The sequence below is a fragment of the Drosophila sulfurigaster genome, chromosome X (assembly GCF_023558435.1).
Source record: "Drosophila sulfurigaster albostrigata strain 15112-1811.04 chromosome X, ASM2355843v2, whole genome shotgun sequence".
NCBI lineage: Eukaryota > Metazoa > Arthropoda > Insecta > Diptera > Drosophilidae > Drosophila > Drosophila sulfurigaster.
This window is the reverse complement of record NC_084885.1, coordinates 10,744,229-10,764,554: the sequence shown is the minus strand read 5'-3', so window position 1 is coordinate 10,764,554 and position 20,326 is coordinate 10,744,229. Positions and strand designations below refer to the sequence as shown.

Sequence of the window (20,326 nt, the reverse complement as noted above, 5' to 3'; positions counted from 1 at the left end):
GACAAAACGCAGAGGAGCGGCAGAGAGCAGCAGAGGCCTCCGGCTCGAGCAGCAACGTTGCAACGTTCGTTGAGTGACTGAGATGGCAACACACATGCCTCGCCCACACAGTTGCAGTGCGCCCCCTTACCACCCATCCTCCCACCCTGCCATCAAGGCACAGAAAATACAAAATACAAACAGAAAGCAACCAAACAAAACAAAAGCGGCAGCAACAACTTAATCCAATTTGATTGGCCTGACGAGCAGACCCCCCCACAATGCAACCAACCTCACCCTCACCCTCACCCCTCAACCCCTCTGTTTATATAGTATTTGATGAGTGTAGGAAACCTACGCGTCGCCCCCTAACCTCATAATCATGTTGACCAACAGGCTCAGGTAGGCCTTAAATGGCCTTTTATTTAATGCTAAATGTGTCGCTTCCCAGCAATCTACCAATCTACCGCTTAGCTGCCTCTCTGCCCCTCCCCTTTCCCCTACTCATCGGCCATTGTCCAATTAAGGAGACAAACGCAATTCGATATGCTTGAGCACAATTCTATGAACTTGATTTTCTGCATAAAATATCATGTGTTAATTAGAAGTAGAAGACGAGACGAGACGCAACTCGCATGTGTTAATTAGACAAGACAAAGAGAGACGAAGGTCTCAAAGCGTGAACAGCATTTAACTGCAATCTGCACTCGCTCTCTATCTCTATCTCTTTCTCTTTCTGTCTCTAGCTTGAAACGTGACCCGAACCTGACCAAATGCAAAACTGTTTATTCTCTCAACTCTCCTGTTTCTGCTTCCTTTTTTGTCGCCTTCAAAAAGGTCAAAGCTGTTAAATAATTAGTTGCGTGTGGCGGCGTAAAGTGGAGAGAGTGGAAAGAGTGGAGAGTGAAGAGTGGAGAGAAGTGAAGTGGAGTGGAGTGGAGTGGCTAACGCTGTGATTATGCTTGCGTCGAGCAAGTAGGTGCTAAATATCAGCTCGTCATGGGGTGCTTGGGACCACATGGCGTATGATTTACGGCCCAGACAACTCCCTGCATACATATACTGTATATTAGTGTTGTGTACACAATGTTCTTTCTGTACAGAATGAGTTTGTTCTTTTGTTTTTTTTTTTGAACAGCAAGCTTAATCGTTCGTTTCGTTCTAACACATTTTCTTTAATTTTAAGCATTGTATTATTTTTATAGGAAATATGTGTAGAGTGCTATTTAGTTTCGCACTTGATATTTGGACAATACAGAATTAATATTACGCATTGAAATTTTAACGCTGAAACTGAGGAAGAAGACAATTAACCGCAATGAATCGAAGAAATTAAGAACAACGAACTAAAGCTTAAAAGTATGAATAAGAATGAACTCAAAAATCTAAATGAACAACTGAACTAAAAAGAATTGAAGAATTTATTTACTGAATACCTCATATTTTTTGTTGCAGAAGAACGAATTGAATGTGAAGAGTTTACAATCGAACCAAAAAGAACTTATTATCATCACTCACTCTACTAAAATATTAATTTTTCCTTTTGATCATTAACAAGAACGAATTTAAGATTAAAAGTAAAGCACTGGAGAAGAATGAACTAGAGATCAAAAATGAATAACTGAACATAAAGGATTGATGAAGTTATTCGCAACGTTCACTTTAAGGAATAGTTCTTCTTTTCTTCGTTTATGAATAAGTAAGAATTAAAGATTAAAAGTGAACTTATTCTGTTTATACACTTTACTGGATAGTTTTTTTTTTTGTCTATTATGAATAAAAAAAATTAATGATTAAAAGTGACCAAATGAACAACAGAAATTAATTAGAAATACCTTATTAGTTTGTTTACTTCGCCGAAAAGCTATTTTTTTTTATTCTAACATGAACTAGAACGAATTAAAGATCAGAGATGAACAACCAAACAAAAGAGAACCAATAAACTTAGTCAGTTTGATCAATTTACTGAATATTTCTTTAACATTTTTGGTAAGAATTTAAAATAAACAATTAATAACTGAACACTCCTTTTACTTTAGTGAAGAGTTCATTTTTTTTTTGTCCATTTACGAATATATAAGAATTAAGGATTAAGAATTAACAACTGTATATGTTGAAAAAGTACCAATTGTTCACTCCGTTCATGAATGGTTTTTTTTTTCATTTTATATTAGATTTATATAATTTGTTCTTGCTTAAATTAATATAAATGTATGCTTGCTAGGATTTCTTGTGAGGTCGCTCACTTGCCGGGTATAATGCAGTCGCTCACAATGTGTGTGTGTGTGTGTGTGTGTTTTATTTTCGGGTTAACTTCATATTCATATTCATTGAAAACTATGTTCGTATTTGTGCCTGTCGCACTTTGACCTTCTTGTCGCTGCTCGCGCATTTCCGGCGACAAAGGGGAAAAGGCGGAGACGAAGGCAAAAAGAAAAAAGAAAAGAAAAGAAAATATAAGAAAACGAAAACGGGTCAAAGACGCAACCACGTCAAAAGTTAAGTGTCACAAAGCAAAGCAAAGCACAGCACAGCAGAGTAGAACACAGAACAGAGAGCACAGCAAAGCTAAGGCTACAAATGGCGCAACAACAACATGCAAATGGCAAAGGGACTGAGGTGGAGGCGGTGGCGGTGGCGAAGGAGGGGGACGAAAACTGTCGGTTGACCCACAAAATCGATAAATGTAATGGCAAAACTTGAAGGCAGCGCGCTGCCCGAACCAGAAGCAGAACCAGAAACTGAAACAGAAACAGAATGAGAAAAAGAAGCAACCCGGACCTGGAGCTCGACCCCGGCCTCGTGTAGTCAACATTAATTTACACGGCGACAGAGAAAACAGAGCAACAACAACAACAACAATAACAAGAACGGCAACGGCAACGAGAAAATCAATAACTCGCTGGCTAAGAGCAGCCGAAGGGTTCGAAACCAGCAGCAGCAGCAAAAAGGGGCGATCAGGTGGCTTGTGTTGTATTGTTGTGTGTTGCTGTTGTTGTTGGTTGTTGTTGTTGTTGGCTGTTGGTGTCGTATCGTGTCGTAATTGCAATTGTTAACTGCCGCTGCCGCTGCTGCGTTTCGGTTGCCTCCGTTTCGCCTTTAGCAATTTGCGCCCCCAGCCAGAGAGAGAGAGAGAGAGAGAGACAGAGACAGAGACAGAGAGAGAGACATTCAGAATCTTCAGGGCTTGTTGCATTTGGTTGGGTGCTGATTGCTTGATTGCTTGACCGGGTCCGGATACGGGCCTCAACTTGGGTCTGGGTCTGGGACAGGTTGCGGGTTGCGGGTTACGGGTTACGTGAATGTCTACAGTCTGTGACATCGCGTATACGACGCATGGCAACGCTCAATACGTGCTTCAGAAACTTACGCACTCAATTATTTATGCACAAGCGACGCGAGTCTGTTTAAATATTTGGATTATCGACATGGCCAAAGGAATGCATGCCACATTGCATGCGATGCCACACGACACACGCATTCTTCGTGTCCAGTGTGTGCTTGATGACTGCCATCGAAATCGAAATCGGAATCACAATCTGAATCGGTTTCGGTTACGGAATCGGAATCGGAATGACTGTCAAGTTATGTAAACTGAATGCGTTCGCTAAACAAACAGCTCTTGATTTGCTTAAGTTGTATTGATTATTCGCCGTGTTTGCTGCAATTAATTTTGTATCTCTCAGCTATTAAGCAACTTTTGTCTACTCAAATGAAGAAATCACCACGTCTTATTTCAGTTCTTGATAATAATGATTCAATTGGTAAATTCATTTATCACCGCTATTTGGTAGTTTAAAAATGCGTAATCATTATTAAGAATGCAGTCAGAAATTGTTGATAAATTTAACCACTCAAAGTTTCACATTCAATTATAGAAGAATAAACTCCAGCCTAAACCTAATCCAATTGATTTATGGTATTTATATACCGGCTACTCAAGGATATTATAACTTTGTGACCACAGGATTTCTTAATAACAGCAGCAAATGAGACATAAAGTATATATAGACCTTATCAACATGTACTTTATGTGATGCATATCAATACACCAAATAAAACCCTCGGTATATTTCGTATATTTTTGGGTATATTCATTTGGTATATTTTAATAACAATACCGCAAGCTTTTGCTTTTATTAAAATGCAGTCGAGAACACTCGACTTGGATTATTATTAACATATTATTCATTGAACTGCTGTTATTATATATAATATATTATACATTATAATTTACCTTATACTTTACATTATAATGAACTATATTGATAATGATAATATCGTTAATTTCCTAGGAGAAGGACATTCAAAGCGTATACGCACAATAAATAGAGAAACATTAAAAGCAAATTTGAAGCATATCGCTCTAATTGTTGCTGAGATCGAAGCACGCACTTCCCGGAACCGAATTCAATTAATCATTCATTTTAGTGAAACAAAGCAAACGTTCAATCGGTGAGCAACATCGCTTGAATAATTGTCGAACACACACACACACATTCATCGAGTTCATTTAATTTTCGGCCACCGTTTTTGGAGCGCATTGTGTGTGTTTGCATTCGTTTTGACCTCGTGGCCAATTGGCCATAATGAGCATTGAACACGTTCAAGCACAAGTTATCGATAAGGACAACAACAATAATAAACACAAACACAAACACGGAGCTGAAAATGCCGAGCAAACATTTTGTATCGCAGCAAAAATTCACAAAAGCGCAAAATTAGCAAAAAAAAAAGAAGAAAAATCACTGCAAAAGTGTGAGAGAGAAAGAGAGAGAGGGAGAGAGGAAGAGAGCAAGCAATGTGGATAAGAGGCAACTTCAAAGCCGGCTAAGTCAAACGAGCTGGCTGACACTTTTGGCCAAAAATTGTTGTTGTTTTTTTTATTTTTATTTTCTGTTTAGCTTGTTGTTGTTATTGTTGTTGTTGTCCTGCCTGCTGCTGCTGACGAAGATCAAACAGCGCGTGGTCGAGGCGAGATAAACGTGCGAGGCACACCGCAAAGGCGACAACACAAATTCCAAGCATTGCAATGACAGCGAAAGCAAAACGAGTGTGTGCCAGTGTGTGTGTGTGTGTGTGTTTGTGTTTGTGTGTGTGTTTGTGTATGTGTGTGGTAACCAGTTGAGTGTGTGTTTTGTGTGTCGCAGATAAACCACTGAGAAATGCTTTAGGGTCTGGCCGTGGTTTTGACTTCGCGTTTCAACCTCAGATTTTTACTCTCGAGCAGAAACCGAAAATCGTTTATCTTCAATTGTTTAGTTTAATGAGTTTGCAGTCATTTGCAAATCGAAAAATGATTTCGTATTATGACAATTTATTCAATATTTAATAAACAAATTTTTAGCTTACAAAAACAAACTTTAAATCAAGTAAGAAAGTTACAGTCGAGTGTGCTCGACTGTGAGATACCAGCTACCCATTTTTAATAAAAGCAAAATATTACGGTAATAATCTCAAAATATTATAAATAAATATGCATGTATTCTCGATCGTGACTTGAACTCGAGCATCACAACATGTTCGTCTTGCACTCTACCTCCTGAGCTATCGCATCGCTTATGAACCCCTATGCATACAGATACTAATATAGACGAGCATGTACATATATACGTATACGCACACATACAACACATACATAGAAGGCCTTTTTGCCCATACAAAACTATTTCTTTAATAAAATCAATATTTATCTGATCGCAATCAAATTTTCAGGAAACTCAAACACCATTGTTATTATTGTATACACCAAAATTCGCACGTCTAGCTTTAATATTACTCTTGTTATTACTGATTTGCAGGAGCAGGAGTGGGCGTGGCAAAAATTGGAAACAAGCTTGATCTGCGTGCAAACATAACAAATGCTGTCGAAAAAATTATAGCTCTATCTCTTATAGTCTCTGAGATCTAGGTGTTCATACGGACAGACGGACAGACGGACAGACGGACATGGCTAGATCGTCTCGGCTGTTGACGCTGATCAAGGATATATATACTTTATAGGGTCGGAGATGCCTCTTTCTACCTGTTACATACATTTCCTGCCGGCACAAAGTTATAATACCCTATGGGTAGCGGGTATAAAAACTTAAAGCGAGCTTTCGATACCGACTAAAGTGTTTCTATTGTAGTATAGTATATAAATATATTTTACATAGCGTAAAGTATGATATATAGTAGGTTGTTCAGTGAAAGTTAAGTACACTTTAGTATAAGTATAAGTATACATAAATACCAAAACAAACAAATCAATTGTTTATTTTCATGAGTTTGCAGATAAAAGTTTATTCAAAATTTTTTAATTAAATTTGTACGTAGACGATAGAGATTGAAGTATTTTGAATAGTGTGGTATATTAAAGAGTAAATATTATAGTATAAAGTATATTTTAGAGTATAAAGTATAGTATATTGTATAGTATAAGAAAAAAAAAAACAATTCAGTTTTATAAATTTGCAGTTATTTGCAATCGAAAAATGATTTCAAATTTTGAAAATTCATTCACTCAATATTAAGTAAAATTTGAAGCAATTTATTGTTTTCTACCAGAGTGAAAAGCCCCTCAGGCTGAGCCAACAACTCGAAGCAAAGTCGAAAAAACTGAAAACAAAAATCAAAATACAAAATACAAAAAGGCCTCAAGCATTGTCTCAATTTGTGTGTGTGCAATATTTTCAACTTCAACTAAAATGAATATTAAATACTTTGCATAGAGCAGCAAAATGCCTTTCGGCCAGAGCAAAGAGAAAATTGTAATATTTCGTTTAAGATTGTGTAAATTATGTTGAAAAATGTAAGCGGAGATTTAAGAAAAGTGCACATTTAACACCTTTGGGGCATTCACTGAAATAAATCAGTTTCATAGTTAAAGCTAAATATGAATGGAATTTCCATTTGTGTAATTCTTAAATAGCTTTACTTTCAAGAAGAGAGAGAGAGAGAGAGAGAGAGAAGCATGATGCTAAGCAGTTTTCATTGTCAATACCTGGCATCAAGTTGAAGCGGCGATAAGGCTAGTCAGCTAGTCAGCTGGTAGCTCTTTAATAAGTTTTTGTTATTATATCGCATTATATATATACTATATATATATATATATTTTGTTGAAAATTTCGCTGGCAGCTCAATTTTTGTGTATGAAGAGAGAGTGGGTGGCAGTTAATCACGAGGCTTGTGCGCTTGGCTTTCGCTTTGTTTATGGCCCCCAACAATTTGTTAACGTTGCCGAATAACGTTTTTGGCCAAAAAGTGCCACCCGAAAAACGGCAATCGACCCAAACAAACAGTGGAGTGGGGAGCGGGCGGAGCGGGGGAAGTTTCGACCAAGAATCATGATTGAAAATGCCATCGAAGCAGGCCGACGGACGTTGGCAGCGTTGGCGTATGCGGCGTATGCGTAATGTGCCTACCGAGGCGAAGGATGAAACGGGGGCACAAAGGAGAAGGGGGCGGGGGCGTCTGTTTTGAACATGCGATTGGATATGCAAATGTTTGGCCAAAGCACGTAAACACAATGTATGCAGGGCTCCTGTAGTATTTCTTTTCTTTTTCGTTTTCGTTTTTGGCTTTCTTGTTTCTCCTTCATTGAATTACAGTTGGCGGAAAAACTGTGAAGTAGCCTCAAGCCATGCGTGTGTATGTGTGTGTGTGTGTGTGTATGTGAGCAATCGAAATGTATTTCAGCTTGTTGTTGCCAACGATTGTTCGGTCTTAACCCAACAAACAAAGAAGAAATATGTATAATCAAAGACTTTTTCCTCTCTTACGTAAAAATTTGAGTTTGTTTTGCTTTCGGTCGTCGCGACTTTTCGTCTGGTTTCATTGCTCGTATTCTCATTCGCATTTGACTTTTTTGCGCCTATTTTGAGCTTTTCCTTTTGTCTCTCTCTCTATCTCTCTCTCTCTCGCTCTCTCTCTCGCTCTCGCTCTGCCATGAAATCCACATTAGAATCTAAGACCCTAAAAACTGAGCTCACCAAACGCAATTTGCCTCGACTTAATATGCTACACTTCCCACTTCCACTTCCACATCCATTTCCATTTCCACATCCTTTAGCTCATTCTCAACTATACTACACTTGAGTCCTTATCCTTATCCTCAGCTCTGCTCAGTCTCATTCCCTTTCACTTCCACATCCATTTGTTCTCCATTCTCCGTTCCCTCTGCGTGCATTTCCTTTATGGCATTTTCACTTTACGCTTTGCAGCTCGAACAAAACACGAGAATATACAACAAAAAAAAGAAAGCATAGACTGAAAACGAGAAGAAAATCAGAAATATTCCGTGCAGTTTCCTTAACTAACCTTAGCATCCTCCCATCTCTCGCTCTCTCTCGCTCTCTTTCTCTATGCTAGGCTCCTCTTATATTCTCTCTTTCGAATTTGCTTTTATTTTGTCGACATTCACTTTGCTCTTGGCTCCCAAATCCTTTTGGAAAAGGCTTAATGTCTGATTTGGCTGCTCTGGTAATCCGCTTTCGACTGCGGGACACTGAAGGGAAAAGCGACAGAGCGAGAGAGCACGAGAGAGCGTGAGAGAGAGAGAGGGAGATAGCAAGTGAGCCATGTGGCTAAAGTCTTTGCCGTATGAATATAAAATCTTTGCTTATTATACACTACTCGCACTCTTCCCCTCTTTCCCTCTGCCCTCTGCCCTCCACCCTTTTGCCCTGTGTGTCGACCTGATTGACACACTTCGGCCTTGGGGAAACCTTGAATGGCATTTGGCAAAACTTAAGTTGACATCTCTCTATGATATCTAGGCGCTTGTAATGCTTCCCCCACACCCCGCACCCCACACCGCTAAGCTCGATGCCCAAAGCCAATGATTACAATTTCCTTGCGAGTTAACTAATATTTCCCTTTTGCCGGGTGAACGTTAATAGATGAGCTTGTCAAATCATTAACATGCCACTAACATCACACTTTTGCCTGTCATCTTACGTTCGCTTTAACATTAATCTCCTCACAACCTCGACTCGACTGCAGCGTTTACAATTTTTCATCATTTTTAAAATGAAAATTCATCGCCGATCTGACATCTCAAATTGATAACATAATTCGATATTTTAATACTGACATTTCCCTCTTGAATATTTAGTATATATTTTCTTTCTGTTTCGAACTTTCCAGAATTCCTGCGTCAAGTAGGCCTTGAAAAGTTGACTTCGTTGATTGCTGTCAACAAAATATTTTAGTTGTTCGCTCAATCTGTGCAAACACAAAGTGTCGGGAATTTTAAAAATTTACAAATTTTTCTCTTCGAATTTATTTGTGGTGGTGTTTTAAAGGTGATTAAAGTGAATATAAGTGAAGTGCAGACAATTTATTGCGTGATAGTCAAGAATTGTGGCATTTTTTTATTGAACTTGCAAAGTCTTTTCAATTATTTTAAAGAAAACCCGTACTACTAATTTTAAAGTTGAAGTTGTAGAAGTGTTGACATATATTACATAACTTTCATTCACATGGTTTTCTTATTATATTAAATTAATATAAAAACAAATATATAAAGTTAAGCGGGTCGCGTATTTCATAATCGATTTATCTATACTCTTCTTATTCTTCTATCGAGACTGCTTCAGTTAGCTTTTGACACTGATTCGAGTAGCAAAAAAATAATAAAAACATATAAAAAAGAATATTAATTGAATCTGATGTAAATGCATTGTTGTATTATTGAACAACAAAAGGACAAAAAAAAGTAATTGTAGCTCTGTACTGGAAAAAGTTCTTAAATCAAGATTAAGGTCGTAGTACTAAACATTTTGGTCTCAAAAGTGTCTCAAGAGCATAAAAATCGTAAATTTAGAAAACACATCTTGATATTATGTCTGTCCTGTCCTGTCTGTCTGCTGTGTCTCTCGTGTCTGCCGCTTTGTTTTTTACATTTTTGGTATTATTATTTTCCTTTATATATAATTTTTATTATTGTTATTACTTATATATACATACATTCATTTTCTATTATAGCTTGTTCAAGCAACGAGGAATTCTTTATCAATTTTAATAATTCAATTTTGATTTTGATTCTCTGTTCAAATCATCAAGAAGTCTCGCACATAATGGAGAATTTGATTGAGAAACAACTTTTGGACGCTGTTGTAAAGCTTACAGAAATTGTGGCTGAGAGCAAAGAAGCTGCCACACCCAAAGTTGAGTCTGAAGTTGAGTCTGAAGTCCAAGTCAAGTTGGAGCCTTTGGAGGAGATTGAAGTTCACTCTGTGGAGGAAGAGGAGGCAAAGCTCCAGTTAGACGATGAAGCTGGCAAGTTGTATGTTGAGAACAAAGATGCTGCCACACCCAAAGTTGAGTCTGAAGTTGAGTCTGAAGTCCAAGTCAAGTTGGAGCCTTTGAAGGAGATTGAAGCTCACTCTGTGGAGGAGGAGGAGGCAAAGCTCCAGTTAGACGATGGAAAGTTGTATGCTGAGATATTGATCGAGAATAAGGAGATCAAGACTGAGAACGAGGAAGAGAGTTTTGAATCGGCTGATGATGCCTCGACATATTCATCGCCCACTAGCTCTCGTTCTCGTTCTCGTTCCCGGAGTAGCACACCGGAATCGTCTCCCATGAGACCGATCATTACTTCTCCAGTTCCTCGACGCCAGCCACCACCTAAAGTTGAGGAACTCTCTGAAACATCCGAATCTTCGATGGAGAATGAACAGGAGGAGGAAGGCGATGAGACATTTGTGAAGAAGGAGCCCGATGTCGAGATGATGGCTACTGAAGCCGATGACTCTGAGACCAAGTTGGTCATCGATGAGAACGATGAGACAGAGAGCAAGCCGGATAGCAACAAGAAAGTCGATGAAACTAAAGATGAGGCACATGAAATGGCTGATGCTGCTGGGGAAATTCAAGAAGCCGCTAACGAGATCTCTGGCAATGCAGAGAATTCGGAGAATGTGGCAGTTGCCAATGAAGAATCAGAATCTGAAGTTCAGGAACGACTCTCGTTGAAGCGAAAGATGCCTGACGACCTGATATCTGATAGATTCCCAAAGAAGAAGAAAATGACTAGCGACATGGATACGGAACTTTTTCAAAAGTCAAAGAAGCTTAAAAATGTTTTTAAGTAAATGACAAATGGCTCAGTACAGGACACATTTCCATTTTTCAAATTCAAAAATGTCATTATATCAATAAGAATTGATATTCTCAAGAAAACATCAAACAAAGCAACGTATGAAAATGGAATTTGGTACCATTCAATTTATTTCTTCCCCTCATGAAAAAAACTTGGTTTTTGGCAATTATATTTAATTATTGTTTCACATTTATGTTGAGCCATTAATTATGAAATAAAATTTCGCTAAAATTCATTAATTCATTCAAGATTGAAAAATATTGAAACTACAAGTTTTTTTTTGTTTATTTTTTATTAGATTTGTTATTTGTTGAAGATAAACGTTTCATCGAATTGCGCAGTATTTGAACCCGAGACCTCGGAACATGTTAAAATTGATTCGTCTCAGCTCTATAAACTAAGCAACAACTAAAAACACTGAAAAATTAAATTAAAATTCGAGAATTTTGTATCCAAAGCGCAATACCTAGTCAGAGCGATAGTTAAAGATCGAATAATGTTTTCGGTCATAAGGAAAAAAATTGATTTTTACAGGTGACTATAAAATTTGTTTTAATATTTTGTTTACCATTTTAGAAATACTTATCAACATATGACATTTAGATATTTATATAAGCACATAAAGTATTTATAAATCATTTTGCATTTTCACATTGTTAACTGCATTAAAAACAAGTATTTGTCTTCCAAACATACTTATTCGTATATATATAGTATGCATTCGTATACGTAATACATATGAGGAGCTCAATTTATTGTGCCCATAAAAGTATGCAATGTTTTATTCATTAATTGCAATAGTGTACGGAATTTTTGTCTTACACACTGTAAATATATAATTTATAGCTTTTGTGATGTAGTCTAAATTTAGTAATTGATTTTTTTAATATAAATCTTGTAAATATGAATATAAAAAGCTTTGCCATACTGGTAGTGCGATTAAAACTTAGCTACAAAAAATGGTAGAAAATAAGTTGAATAAAATGAAGTCTCACAAAAAAATAAAATACAAAATATATATTTTTGATATGCCAATTTCTTTTTATTTCTCAATTTCGTTTTAAATTTAATTAATTCAATTTATTTTAAAAATTTTTTATGCTGACACTGCCATGAAAATAATTAAATACTATAGCGCGTATTTAAATTGCGTTATTAGCTGTTTCATTGCTCGATTGTGACAGCAAAGTGAAATGTAATTATTTTTATTATTTGGACATGTTTGTGTGTGTGTGTGTGTGTGTGTGTGTGTGTGTCAGTTAATTTCGTGCGACATCATTAGCTGCGATTATTTGGCGAACCTGCCAAGCGAAAAAGCCACCGTAAAAAGCAATTAGTGAAGCTACTTAATCAACCATTATTTTTTATAGCGATAGCTTAAGTGTGCATAAAATTCGATATTGATTGAGCGCCGTTGTTGCAGTTTACAGTGAGTATATTTTGTTAATGTTACGCAACTATTTACAATTTAAATGAGAATATATATTTATATCTAGCCAGGTGAAAACAATTTAAATCAGAACAGTAGCGAGTTCCAATTTAAACGCAATTCCAATATTCCAAGGCACTTTCCACAACAATAATCTCAAGGAGAATGGGCATTGATATTTAAAAGAGAAAACATCTGGATTTGCAAAGGCAAAGTTTGTTTATAAAAGCAAGCGAGTGCGCGATAGTCAACGTTCAAAGCAAGCATTCGCTGATCGTGTCACACTTCATTTGCAAAAGCAGAGAGCAAATCTCCACAACGACGACGCTTGGTTGCGAGTGTGAGCGAAAGCGCGGTAGTCAACGGCCAAAGCAAGCATTCGCTGAATGTTTCACACCAAAGCAGAGAGCAAATCTCCACAACAACTCTGTTTACTTGCGAGTGTGAGCGAAAGCGAGACACTTTACTAAAGCAAGCGTTCGTTTATCGTATTTAACACATGTGCTCACATATGTATTAGAGTAGAGGCTCATCTGCATTTGCAAAAGCAAGGAGCAAAGCTCAGCATCAATTATGTTTGCATGCAAGTCCAAGCGAGTAGGCAGTATTCAACTGCCAAAGCATGCGTTTGTTGATCGTGTCTATCACACAGACTTTGTCAGCGATGTATCAAAATAAATGTTCATTTGTATTTGAAAAAGCAGAGAGTAAATCACAACAACAACTATATTGCTGGTGAGAAAGCAAAGGAAGTAAGTGTGAGGGGAGAGATCTGCATTATTCTCTTGAATATGTTTGTGTGAAAATGTTTTCAGCTCACGTTTACTTTTGATGCTTCTTAATTCATGTGAAATTAAATATTCGATGTATTTTTTTTTGAAGTTATTCAAATGCCAAGGATGGCTAGTGTAACATTGTTATGATACTTCTATTGGATCAGAATATATCTCTAATGAAATTAGTAATGAAACATTGAAAATATTTGTTCATTTCTCTTTGGTTATTCGCATAGTCAACATTTTTAATTTGGTTGCGAAGCGTCTGCCTCTTATTGGATTTGGCCCTTTGTTCATTTCAATTAAATATTCTTTTTCATTCGCCATAGCGAGGCTAATGATTTTCGAGCTCATTGCGTACACCCCAAGAACTAATAACTTGCATCTGCAACCGTAATTAGATTCCTTTTTACCGCAATGCCAAACTCATTCCCATTCTCGTTCCCATTCGAATTCTTATTCACATACGCATTCGTTTTGTTCTGTATTCCGTTTTTATCCCTTTTGCAATCCTGCTGCTTATTGCATTTCCCGTTTTAATTCCAATTCCTAGTCTCCCATGACTATTCGCATTGCTATTGCTATTAACTATTCCCTTTTTGCTTGTCCAGCTCTCTCTCTCTCTCTCTCTCTCTCAGCTGCTCAACAGGTTGTCGTCGCCGCTTTAATTGGCGCAGAGCAATATTCCACTCTTCCTCTTTCTCCTCTTTCACCTCCTGCTCTTCTTCATTCTACGTTCCTTCACTCCTTCTACGTTTTCTCTGTTTGTGTGTGTGTGCATGTTTGTGGTAAGGTGAGAAATTGGTGGAGAGAACGAGAGCTATTTATAGAAGCCACGACTGCCACTGTGTGTGTGTGTATGTGTGTGTGAGAGAGTGTGTCCCCTCGCCTATCTCCCTCTCTGTCGCACTCGCACCCCTTTTATCTGTCCTCTCACAGTGTGCAAGGTGTCAGCCTGAGGCTGTAAGCGTTGACAGCCAAACGGAAAATCATTTCACATGCTGTTGGCAACAGCATTGCCATCGACAGCGACATCGACAGCGACGTCGACGTCAGTATCAGAATCAGAATCAGCTTCAATCCTCCGCCGCCGCCCCCCCGTTGGTTCTACAATTTGAACTAGAACCGCAAAGCTTTACCCCCCGCACTCGAAACCACAAATTTGATCGCATCGCAATGTGGTAAAGTGGAGTCCAGTGAAGTGAAGTGGAGTGAAGTGTAGAGTAGACTGTAGCCGAGTGTCGCACTCTGCGCTGTTTGCAAAATGGTGAATGCATAACAGCATGTGTGTGAAATGATATCCGCACACACACACACTCACACACACACACACACACACATGTGGCTGGCCATTTCCGCCATTTGGCGCATTTGAATGGACTGCAAGCGAAGGACTTATGGCTTTAATACCCAAACGCTGTAACACCCAAAGAATGCCAAAAATCTTCCTCAATTATATCATTCAACTGACATTAAATAGTGGCCAAAGGATTCTGTTCCATTTAGCAAAAACAAATCCCATCTGCCTTCGCTTTAGATGTAGCACAAAGCGATGGCGAATAAATGGAATTTGCATTCTCAAAAAGCAATCCTAAAGAGTTATTTCTAACGGGATTAAAATCAGGTAATGAAACGAAATCGAAAATAAATAATATTAGTTCTCCTCTAAAATATGCTTGGTCTTATTTTTGTCCGAGTTTATCTAATTTACTTTGAATGAGATTTCAATGACAATTTAATTTAATAAAAATTATTTAATTCAATAAATTTGAAAGTAGAATTTTTGAGTGGAACACCTAAATTTCATGCATTAATATTAAAGCTGTTGTTTCAAGGGACCAAGATATTTTATATATATAGTAATATCATTTTAAAATACACTTTCAACGGCTGTTAAATGCTTTTAGACCATTAAAAAGTAATTGGATTTGAAATTCAATAAATCTTAAAGCAATTATGATGGAAAGACAACATTTTCTCTAGCAATCTTAATACAGAATATATTTTATATTAGTAATAATATTTAAAATTCGCTCTCTACATCTTTAAATCTCTTAATTATATAATATAAATGTTAAATATAATTTGAAATTCAATAGTTTCAAAAAAAAATTATAACGGGAAAACAAATATTGTTTCAATGAAAAAAGATGTTATTAATATAATGAAATGTTTTTGAACTCCCGAATAACTTAATTTACTATTAACTAATTTATTCAAAATTCTAGAAATTTAACGGAAAGTTGATATAGTTTGTCAATCAGTTTTGATGTTGTTTCAATCAATAAAATGTCATTTGAATGCACTCTTCACATCTGTTTCTCTTCTTACTATTATCTAATTTGATTTAAACTTTTATAAACACAAAAAGAAATCAATCTTCAAATTGAAGTTGTTTCAATAATATTATTACTTTTATTGTTTATCTCTTCACTAATATCCAGTTTGAATTTATTAAATTTTAAAGCATTTATAATGGAAAGTATATGTATATATTTTGTCACTAAATCTTGAAGAAGAAGATTCAATGAACAAAGAAATCTATTCGCTGTACTATTATTTTATTGCACTCTCGACATCTCTCTTAATCTTCTTACTATTTTCTAATATGCATTTGAAATTTAATATATAAAAAAATAAAGAAATTTTCAAGTTGAAGTTGTTTCAATAATTTAATACAAATTCTTAGTATTATTATTGTAATGCAGTTTCCTCATTTGCTACTTTCCACACTATTATCTAATTTGATTAAAAATTTAATACATTTAAAACGTGTTTATAAAGGAAAGTTGATATATTTTGTGAATAAATTGTAAAGTAGAAGATTCAATGGATAAATAAATTATCTATTTTTTTCACTCTCCACATCTGTTACTCTTCTTACAAATATCTAATTTTCATTAAAAATTTAATAAATTGTGAAGCATTTAAAATAGAAAGTCAATATATGGACAAAGAAATTATTTATTCGCTATATTATTTTCATGCTCTTTCCACATCTGTTACTCTTCTTACTATTATCTAAATTTCATTTAAGATTTATAATATATTTTGTCATTCAATCTTGAAGTTGAAGCTTTAATGGATTGAGAAATAATCTATTCGTTATATTATTTTCATGCACTCTCTCCATTTTGTAATATCCTTACTATTATCTAATTATCATTTGAAATGTATTAAATTGTGGAATAATTGAAATAAAGTTTTGGGCTACTTACGCTGCGAGTTGGAACGCCGTATTATGTTCTCGAGGAATGTGTTCTGTGGCGCAACCAGTCCGCGTCGTCCGCCAGGCATTTTGGCTGCCTACTTGCAACGCCGCGTCGCCGTCTTGCGATGACTCTGGTTGTGTTTGTGGTTGTTGTTGTTGTGGTTGTTGTTGTTGTTGTTGTTGCTGTTATATTTTGTGGTTGTGGTTGTAGTTGTGGTTGTGTTGCTTGTTGGCTGCTCCTGTTCCTGTTCCTATTCCTGTTGAATGTTGCTTCTATTGCCGATGGTTGCACCTCGAACACCTGCTGCACTCGACTGTTGAATGAAGTTAGTCGACGTGTTGTTTGTGACAGAGACTCGCCTTCTACAATGTGTGCTATTGGGCGTGCTTCCTGGACTCGATCTCTACGCATTCGCTTACAGATGCATCGCCGCGACGTTAACTGAGCCGATGGTGGAGGAGGAGGCGACAACGACGGCGACGAAGGCGACAAGGAGAACGCTGAGCAGCGCTGCATTTCGACTGCGCTGGCCGGCCGCCATTTTGAGTTGATAACTCTCTAAAATACACGAGCACACACGCACATTCACACACACACACACGGACACACACACGCAAGCACTAATCACGCACACGCACTCACACACTCACGCACACACACACACACACACACACACACGGAGAAAGCGACGACAATTTCAATGTCAAGAATTTCAAATACAGCTTCACTTCTTGTTGTTGTTGTTGTTCTCGCTGTTGTTGTTGTTGTTGTTATGGCAGCTGCTGTCGCTTGATGTTGCTGTTGCTGTTGACCACTTGACCACTTCACACAGTCTTATCGGTTGCATATGGCACTGCAGGAGAGAAAGAGACAAAAAGACAAAACATTAGAGAATGAGTCAGAGATTAAGATTAACACAAAAGAACGCAATTAGCTGAATTGCGAAATTATTTCAACATATGTTGAGAACGATTCAATATGTGACAATATATACATACATATATGGTATTTTTCATTAGTGTTAGTATCATATGTATATTAATAGCTGACAATATTCTGCATTGCCTATATATGGTATTTTTCACTAGTATTGGTATAGTATATAGTATTATAGGTATATTTATGTGTGACCATATTATGCTTCGCTATATATAATATATTATTGTATAATATTGTATATTAATATCTGACAATTTTCTGTTTGGTTTATGTATGGTATTTTATAATATTGTATTATATTATATATTATATTCTGCTTTGTTTATTTACGGTATTTTTACCTGGTATTAGTATTATATTATAATAAATTATTATATATTAATATGTGGCCATATTCTGCTTTACCTATATACGGTATTTTTCACTAGTATTGGTTTATTATATAGTATATTTATGTGTGACCATATTTTGCTCCGCTAATATATGGTATTTTTCACTAGTATTGATATAGTATACATATAGTATATTTATGTGTGACCATATTTTACTCCGCTAATATATGGTATTTTTCACTAGTATTAGTACTATTTTATAGTACAGTATTATATATTAATATGTTTGGTTTATATATGGTATTTTATAATATTGTATTATATATTATATTCCATATTGTTTATTTATGGTATTTTTGCCTGGCATTAGTATTATATTATAATAAAGTATTATATATTAATAGCTGACAATATTCTGCTTTGTTTATTTATGGTAATTTTCACTAGTATTAATAATTATTACAATGTTGTATTATATATTATTATGTGACCTTATTCTGCTTTGCTTATACATATATGGTATTTTTTACCAGTATTAGTATTAAATTATTTTAAATATTACCCAAAAATATACGACACCTCTTAGAGTTTTGTTCCATTGCTCGTAGCTACAATTATGTATTATATATTTTATTACTGTATACAATTATTTGTATACAAATCTCTAGAATTCTTTGTAATTTCAGAAATTTCAGATAAAAAGTCAAATGAATACGCCACACTTAATAGAATATTATTAATCGCTGTACATTAATATCAAAAGGAGTCTAAAATTATATTTAAAAATTCAAGGAGTTAAATTTCAATTACAAGAAAATTCTGTATTATTCGCAAATTATGAAATAGGGAATGCGATTTTTGGAAATACACATCTCTATGTTGACAATAATTATCAATGAGCAGGACAGAATTTATTATTTATAGACAGAGAGAGAGAGAGAGTGTGTGTGAGAGAGTGCGACAGAAAGTATTGTAAGAGTAATATGAAGAAAATAAATAGTAAGACGAGAATGCAGACAGTTACAAAATAGGAGACAGAGAGTGAAGACAAAGATAGAGATAGAGATAGAAAGAGAAGAATAGATTGTGAAGAAAGAGCGAGTTAGTTAAAGTTTGGCAACGAGGTAGACAAAGAGGGAGAGAGAGAATAAAGAGAGACACTGAGATTGAGATGCTGTCGAGTGTCATTAAAGTAATTACACCTTTCGGTAGCCCGGTAATAGCTCCACTGTTGCCTTCCCCTTGCCCCACTTCCTGCTCCCTACACAAAGAGAACACGAAATGCATTTCGCCCTGCAATTGTTGTCAATTTGTCGCTGCTGCTGCTGCTGCATAAATTAATAATGCAATTTATGTAATCAAATCCCCAGTTTCGCATTTAAGCATAATCATTTAACCCCTTCCCTTCCCCCTACTCACTCTCCTTTTCCCCTCCATCCCCTCTCGCAATGCTCACATTGATTTGCGTGTGCAGTTGAGCAGAAATTGTGTAGACTGTGCGCAAGAGTTTTGCAATTAATTATGAAAACATCAGAGCGAACATTGCGTATACGTAATGCAATGCATTTGCCAAGCGTTTCTGTCACTCGCTCTGGCTTTAATGCGCAAATTGTGGCTAAATGTGGCTTAACATCTGCGCTGACCAATTGACATCTCCACATCGACAGTCCACAGCGCAAACATTCGATGCGATTCACTTCGCTTCACTTCGCTTCGATTCGATTCGATTCGATTGTATAATTTGGCATTGTCCAGAGATGCCGTTGGCACCTAAGGGGAACAACATTACGTAAGCCAACGGTGACCTACTAATTGCAAAAGTTATTACACTGAAAACTCATCTATTGTTTTACACTGAAAATCCTCCAAGCTTTTATCGCATTGAATTATTCAATTTTGATAGATGCATCAACTGCTGATTTAACATTTTATTTCAATAGCAATATTTGAATTACAATTCACAGTAATCTAAGCAATGTTAAATATAAATAATTTGGTTACAGAATAAACAAATTGTATCCAATTAGTTGACAGCTGAATAAAAAGTTTCTTATATTCTTTCATTATACTTTATTTTAATGAATTGAACTAATTTCAGTATTATGTCAATGGAAAATTTGAAATATTAAATTAATTTGTAAAATCATTTCATTTAAGGAAATTTAAATATTCATTAGAAGTAAGCTAAAGCAGCTATAAGAATTTCTAACTTTGTTACAAGTTGAAGTTAGAGAGTTACTTTTTTCATATATTTAAAATCTCAGTATTTTATGATTTTCAAATTCGATATATAAACTTAATTTGAAAATTTATAATCATTTAAAAAAATTTTAAATATTATATATATAGGATTAAGCTTAGGCAGCTATATTAATTGCTAAATTTTTAGCAAGTTGAAGTTGGAGAGTTTCTCATTTCATATACAGTATGTATTACAGATTTCAGTATTTTTTGGATGCCAAATTCGAAGTATAAAACAAATTCGAAACATTGAAAAAGTGATTTAAATATTAAATAGAAATAAACTAAATAAATGGGAATAATTGCCAACTTTATTACAAGTTTGAGTT

The 20,326-nt window shown here is 35.8% G+C and overlaps 2 protein-coding genes across 18 annotated transcripts in view; one reads left to right on the top strand and one right to left on the bottom strand.

The window, feature by feature from the left end:
• The window catches only part of LOC133847809 (potassium voltage-gated channel protein eag), an 80,856-nt gene that overhangs the window by 39,653 nt on the left and 20,877 nt on the right, over positions 1-20,326 (bottom strand). For all 15 annotated transcript variants that reach the window (XM_062283040.1, XM_062283044.1, XM_062283042.1 and 12 more), the window contains exon 2: positions 16,492-17,338. In XM_062283040.1, the coding sequence (XP_062139024.1) occupies positions 16,492-16,570 (79 nt within the window). In that variant the 5' untranslated portion in view covers positions 16,571-17,338. The remainder of the gene's footprint in view (positions 1-16,491; positions 17,339-20,326) is intronic.
• Positions 9,139-11,233, top strand: LOC133849068 (uncharacterized). Of its 3 annotated transcripts, none has more exons than XM_062284919.1 (2): positions 9,139-9,252; positions 9,949-11,233. In XM_062284919.1, the coding sequence occupies exon 2, from the start codon at positions 10,041-10,043 to the stop codon at positions 11,058-11,060; it is 1,020 nt and encodes a 339-aa protein (XP_062140903.1). In that variant the 5' UTR covers positions 9,139-9,252; positions 9,949-10,040; the 3' UTR covers positions 11,061-11,233. The 3 variants fall into 3 exon arrangements, with proteins under 3 accessions (XP_062140903.1, XP_062140902.1, XP_062140904.1); XM_062284918.1 differs by having other exon boundaries at positions 9,145-9,275; positions 9,959-11,233; XM_062284920.1 differs by having other exon boundaries at positions 9,189-9,266.